This window comes from Octodon degus, unplaced genomic scaffold, assembly GCF_000260255.1.
Source record: "Octodon degus isolate 3935 unplaced genomic scaffold, OctDeg1.0 scaffold00105, whole genome shotgun sequence".
Lineage (NCBI taxonomy): Eukaryota > Metazoa > Chordata > Mammalia > Rodentia > Octodontidae > Octodon > Octodon degus.
The window spans coordinates 2,670,237-2,677,002 of record NW_004524681.1 but is presented as its reverse complement, the minus strand read 5'-3'; the positions used below and the strand labels follow the sequence as shown (position 1 = coordinate 2,677,002).

Here is a 6,766-nt window from a genome sequence, read left to right as displayed (position 1 = left end):
CGCGTGGGCTCGCCGGGCTCGCCGGGCTCGCGCGCCGCCTCTGTCGCCCCCATTTCCGCTGCATCCTTCATCGCGTCCGCGCCGGTACCCCCCACCCACCTCCCCGCCACCTCCACCTCCCCCACCCCTCAGCCACCCTCCCCGCAAGCGCCGGGTCCCAGCGGGCTGCAGGTGGAGCTGGGTTTCGGGCCAGCCTCCGGGCCAGCCGCGCTGGAGGCCGGGAGGAGCAAGGGACGCTGTCACCCCGCTGTGCCCGCTGCACCGGGTTCGGATGGGGCTCGGGCCTGGGGTGAGACGCGGTTCTCCCCGCGGGATCCCGGGCCCCAGAGCCTGAGCCCGCCCTTGCCCTGGCGGCCGCCTGGCTGCACCCAACCGAAGCCTTTAACCCTCTCGGCGTCTGCTCCAGCACCGGGCGGTGGCCCTGGGGACCCCAGGTCACATCAGAGACGCCAGGCAGAGGGGCGGGGGCCCAAGGCGGCAGCCCGGTCTGCTCCGCGGGGTCTGCTCCAGGCGGAGCCCAGGGCTCTGCACCCCGAGCCGCACCCCTTCGGTTCACCCGGGAGGGGCTCGCTGAGCTGCCAGGCTGGCCCCCCACATTTTTCATTCTCTGCCTCGGCCTCTTGGTTAGCTGCGGTTCCTGGCACACACGCCACGAATGACATCCATTCCTTCGCATCCTGAACCTAAATCTCTATGACGATTCCCATCCGACCCTTGCAGTGACCAACGTTAGGAGGCTTGGCTTCTGCCCCACTCTCCTGCAGGCTTTCTTCCGGGTGTGTGGCGTCCCCAGGCCCAAAGGCCCCCTGTTCCCGAGGACACCATCCCGTTGCGCGAGGTCCCGCCCCTGTGGTCTTGATTATCTGCAAGGAAATTGTGTCTCCGAGGAGAGCTACATTTCTAGGTTCTGGGGGTTGGGACTGCAGCATCTTTTGGGGAAACAAAATTTAGGCCACATGAGTGTGCACTGGAGAAACTGAGCGGAGGGGAGGACCTGGGCAGACAGCTGGACACAGGCGCGCTGGGCTGGCTGAGGGGAAGGCTAGCCAGTTCCGGGTGAGATCCGAATGGAGGTGTGGGTGGAGGTCATTTGTGACTAAGGGACAGGCAAGACAGAAGAACTGAGCTCCTGGCAGAAGGGAGCAGGGTCCCAGGGTGTCCAGAATGCACACTGCCGCATTCTATCAAAAACGGAAGAGAGGCCCCCTAAGGGTCCAAACACAAAGACGAGATAACCGCTAAGGCTCCGGAAACGCTAATCACTCCACTTTGATCGTGACACATTCCAGGCGGTATGCTAATACCATGCTGCGCCCTATAAATAGGCAAAATTTAAAACAACTGAACGACAGAGCAAGGTGACTAGAAGACTTTTGGGCCAGTGCGGCTGGCCCCCGCTGTGATCCCAACCCTGTGGGAGGCTGCGGCAATGAGGGAGGAGCGCCGAGCCTCCCACTGCTGTCCACCTCGGCTGAGCCCCTCAGCTGAGGTAACCAAGGAAACAGCCAGGCACCAGGAGGCTGCCCTAGCCCCCTTCTGGGACCAGAGCCACCTTCCTGGATAAACCTGAGCGAGGACCGGGGTGCGCAGGGCTGAACACAGGAGAGAAGGATGGCTTCGCTTACTAAACAAGGCAAGTCCCTGGCCTGCTCAGGGGCTTTGTGACCAGAGCCACCCACCCCGGCCCCGTCACCAACTGCAGGTTTGACTGTTGTAGTCTTGGACACTGTGACAGCTCTTCCAAGGACAGGACAGGTCCCAGCTCCACCGCTGGAGGGGCTGAGTCGGGCAAGGTAGCAGTCACAGCTCAGACCAGACGAGGCGTGGAGCCCTCAGGGCCGAGTCCCGTGCGCTTTGAGCACTTTTCCCTGGCTGCCACCCTGTGGAGTGGATCTTGTCTTTTCTTTGTCACATAATCCATGGCCCTGCCGCTGCTCTGGGGAATTGGGCTCAGTTCTAGGTTTCGGTTTCAGGAACCTGGGCAGGACCCATCCCAGTAACGGTAGCAGGGCTGCAAGTTCAAGACCAGCCTGGGCAACTGAGAGACTTAGCAAGACCCCTCTCAGAATTAAAAAGATAAAAAAAGGGTTGGAGATGTAGTTCCAGCAAAGACTCTGGGTTCAATGCCCAGTCCTTTGGTGCTGCCAAAAACAACAGCCCTGGGCAAGAGGAGGAAGACGGGCTTCACTTAAGGGTACAATGCCTAGTGGCAAATAATATACACATGTTGGAGATGGGCTGCACAGGGCCCAGTTGCTGCACACAGGAATCTCTGGCTGTGCTGGAAAGGAACATATGCACGGTGTCCTGAAGTCAGGATAGCCACAGCTGAGGCAGCGGAGGAAGTGGGCTGCTGACACCCCCATTCCAGAGCAATAAAACTGTCAGCCTTAGAGATAAGACAATTCTCTTCATTAGCAAAATTTATTATCTGGAAAAGTCTCTTTTTCATTATTATTTTAGGAAAGGGTCTACAGGGTGCTCAAGATCTCACTACTAGATTGGACTCGTAGTGATCCACCTGTTTACAGCCTCCCAAGAGTTGGGATTACAGGCACATGCCACCATGCCCAGTCTCAATTGCCATCTCAGTGCGTCCCAGGGGTGGGGCCAGCACAGCAGGCCTGGGGATGAAACCCCCGCCCCTGCGCCTACTTGCAGGTGCTTGAATCCACTGAGCTATTTGGCCAGCCCTTGGAAACGTCTTTGATCTGACTCCGAGTCCTCTCAGTTCCTGTCTTGCCTCAGTATCCTCTTCCTTTGTTTCAAAACCAAATCAATACAGGATGCCCTGAGTTCTTTGCCTCAACCCCCAGGGAATCCTGAATTCTGATACCAGGGATTGAACTCTGGACCTTGTGTTTGCTAAGCAGGTGCTTATACCACTGAGCTATCTCCCCAGCCTTGAATTCTGTTAGAGGTGTTTTGTCTTGTTTTGTCTCGAGACATGGTTTCACTATGCAGTACAGGCTGGCCCTGTGCTCACTTCTGTAGCCCCTGGGCTGGTCTCAAACTCCAGCGATCTTCCTGTCTTCAACCTCCTGAGTGCTGAGATTACAGGTGTGTACAACCACGCCTGGTTCCAGGGCAGCACAGCATGTGGGTCCAGGGATCAAACTCAGGTCCTTGTGTTTGCCAGGTGGGTACTTATGCCTTTGCGCTATCTCCCCAGCCTCTGTCAGAGAAATTTGATCTCCCTGGAGCACTAACATCGTATCACTTGCCTCTTTTGTCTGCCACTCATTTAGGAAATTAGGGCTAGGCCAACCCCCCAATACATGTGAACGTGCTATAAATAAACTGCTGTAAATGTAAATTGTTATCATTAGTGTTTTTCTCTCTAGTATACCTATTCTTCTAACTCTGAATTCTAATCCTGTGTGTCCTAACTCCCTGCTGTTCTCTGGTCTTTTGGTCTTTACCTGCCGGTCGATCTCCTGCCACCTGCTAGCTGATGCTTCTGGTCCGCCCGCCTAGCTCTGTGCCACCCTCACTGGGGTGGCATTTCTGGATCTGGGAATATGCTCTGCCCAAACTCATAGCCCTCACTTGCATTCTGTCACCTCAGTGCTCCTGGATTGCTGATCCCATGGTGTAGGGATATAGATTTGAGACAAAAGCCTGATGTCCGAAGAGAGCAGGGAACACTGGACTGAGCCCGAGGAGGGTTGCTATCTGTTTGCAAATTCCCGGAAAGCTGGGGCCCAAGGAAGCAGATAACAGCTTCTCCTGCAGGCGCCCTGTCCTTTGATCCCTTGCTTGGGATGTTATGGGCTAGCATTTGTGTGAACCTAGTGTTAGGCAAATGGTGGAAGTCAATAGAGACAGTAGTTTGCATTCACTTAGGTAATTATGCACAGTCCTTAGTCTGCCTTTACCCCTCAATAAATGTGAGGTGCTTCTGAGGCTCTGGGCTCACTTGGAGAGAGACTAATCTCAGTGAGACCTCTGAAGCTACATCCATCAGGTCTTCTCGTCGTTTCTTTCAGCACCAACCCATAACATACAACACCACGGTACACACTCGGCTTCCCCCGTGTTGCCAACATCCATGGATGATGAAAAGCACTTAGGATTCAGTGACCCTGCGGTTCTTGCCCCGGGTAAGCCACCTAGTCCAGGCAAGCCTTTAAAAAATAAAATACATGAACTTTTCATTTTAGCACAACTTTAGATGTACACAAAAATTGCGCAGATAATAGAATTCCTACCGATTCTGCATCCAGGCCCCCATTATTCACCTTAGTCGGGTACTCTTGTTGCATGACCAAAAGTGATGCCTCTTTTATTCGGGTCTCCTTGCTGTTAGCTCTGGTCTCCTCCTGTTCCAGAGCCTGCCCTGGAGCTCTCAGCATGGTTGGTGGGCGAGGCTCTTTAAGGTCCTCCAGGCAGACAGTTCTAAGACTCCTTGCTTTGGGACAGTTCTGAGATGCACAAGTCAGTGTGCCCTAGGGTGTTTCTCCACTGGGATTTCTCTTGAGTGCCATTTTTGTGACATCAGGACACCATGCCATGAGAGTGATTTGTCACTGTTCCTGTTGACCTTGATCACAGGCCCAGGGAGTGCTTAGCAAGCACCTGCATTATAAAGCTGTTTGTTCCCTCCATGGGTTACACTGTGTCCCTCCTCAGGTTTGTACATTAAAGTCCAGCTCCTGGGCCTTTGGGGAACAGAGCTGTGGTGGGAGAAGGCTCATTGAGTTAAATGAGGCCAGCTGGGCCTTCTGTCGCTATGAGCGGCGTCCTTATGATGAAATGAGTGCGGGGGACAGGGAAGACACAGGAAGAAAGCGACCATGCGCCAGCCAGGTGGAGAGGCCCACAAGGCCAGCCCTCTCCTCCCTGCATGTTTGACTTCACTTCTGTTCTTTAAGCCACCCTGTCTGGGGCAGGTTGTGGCAGCCCTGAAATTAATACTGCCTTCTCCATTTCCACACTCTTCTCTTTGTTGTGAGAGAGGGTCTTGCTCTGTTGTTTGGGCTGGCCTTGACTGTACTGGGCAGCCCTGCTGGCCTCCAGCTGGAAGCTCTCCTGTCTCAGCCTCCCAAATGCTGAGCTTATAGGCATGCCCCACCAGACCTCACTCAGGTCTTATGTTTTTCATTCTGTGCTCCAAGAACGGAGCATGGCATGAAATGAGTGATCGTGGGACTGGTGGAAGAAGCAAGGACGGCGTGTGGGACCTCAACATTCACAAAGTGCACATCAAACACAGCACGTCAGAGGCCTGGGGGCCAAAGGAAAGGGCTGAGAACAGAGTCCTGCTGACTTATACCACAGATCAAGGGTAAAAGATGTGTCCATGAGTCCATAATGGATCTAAGGAAGTCAGTGAATGAATGTGTGAGGGAGAGGAGACAAATCTCCTACAAGAATGTCAAATAATTTAAGTGTGATATTTGTGGAGGTGGAGCCTGACTTCCCCTCCCCCACCAGTACTGGGGATCGAATCCAGCCTCTCTCTCTTTTTTTTTTCTGAGTCATTGGATTGCCAGGGCTAGGCTCAACCTTGTGATCCTCCTGCCTCAGCCTCCCAGGGGTAAGGTGGTACGGCAAGTGTGAATGCAAATGGATACAGTCTCCAGAGTGCAGCTTCTTTTCAGAAAATAATTTCTGGGTGCTTACTAGGACTGGGCAAGGGGCACAGTGCTTGGGCAACATAGTAAGACATCTGTCCAGAAAAGGGGACAGATGTCTAACACTCAGTGCGTGCAAGGGGCACTGCGTCTCACAGCAGAACAGAGGCTGTCATGTGGGAGGAGGCACTGATTTTCCAACATGAGTGTGAGCAAAGGTGCAGAATGTAAGCTGCAGTGTATGAATAGGGGCCACAAGCTCAGAGATGCCCCCACCACAGGAAGAGAGTGCGACTACCAAGGACATTTTTAAGACCTTCTACTTCTTAGAAACATGACCTAAGACACACACACACACACACACACACACACAGCAATGACTTCCATATGAGCAGGAATGCAGAAAATAGAGGGTTCCATTCAGCAGGATGGCTGTGCCCCAAGATGGTTGCCGTGCATCAGGACAGAGAGAACCATTTAGACTGAAATGAGGGGGAACTGGCCTCCAGAGAACCCCTCATAATCACAAATCATCATTGTAAAAACATAGATGACAAAAACTAAGAGAAAAGCAAGCATGGTGGCCCACACCTGTAATCTCAGTACTTGAGAGGCTGAGGCTGGAGGATCTATGTTGAAGTTGAGGCTGGTTGGAATACAAAGTGAGTTCATAGTCAGCTTGGACTACACAGCAAGACCCTGTCTCTGAAAAGATAGAGGAAGAGGGAGAGGGAGAGGAAGAGGGAGGGGAAGGAGAAGAGGAAGGGGAAGAGGAGGAAAAGGAAGAAGGAGAGGAAGGAGGAGAAGGCAAGGAAGGAGGAGGAGGAGGAAGAAGAAGAAGAAGAGGAGGAGGAGGAGGAAGAGGACGAGGAGGAGGATGAGGAGGAGGAGGGAGAGGGGGAGGAGGAGGAGGAAAAGGAAGAGGAGGAAAAAGGAAGAAGAAGAAAAGAAAAGGAGGAGGAGGAGAAGGAGGAAGAAGAAGAAGAAGAAGAAGAAGAAGAAGAAGAAGAAGAAGAAGAAGAAGAAGAAGAGGAGGAGGAAGAGGAGGAGGAGGAGGAGGAGGAAGAGGATGAGGAGGAGGACGAGGAGGAAGAGGGAGAGGGGGAGGAGGAGGAGGAAAAGGAAGAGGAGGAAAAAGGAAGAAGAAGAAGAAAAGAAAAGGAGGAGGAGGAGGAGGAGGAGGAGGAAGA

The 6,766-nt window shown here is 53.5% G+C and overlaps 1 protein-coding gene across 1 annotated transcript in view; it reads right to left on the bottom strand.

Annotated features, from left to right (window-relative positions):
* Positions 1-239: 239 nt before the first annotated feature.
* Arpp19 (cAMP regulated phosphoprotein 19) overlaps positions 240-6,766 on the bottom strand; it is a 47,792-nt gene continuing 41,265 nt past the window's right edge. Inside the window, exon 4 of the mRNA XM_012516417.2 lies at positions 240-421. Within this exon, the coding sequence (XP_012371871.1) occupies positions 240-421 (182 nt within the window). The remainder of the gene's footprint in view (positions 422-6,766) is intronic.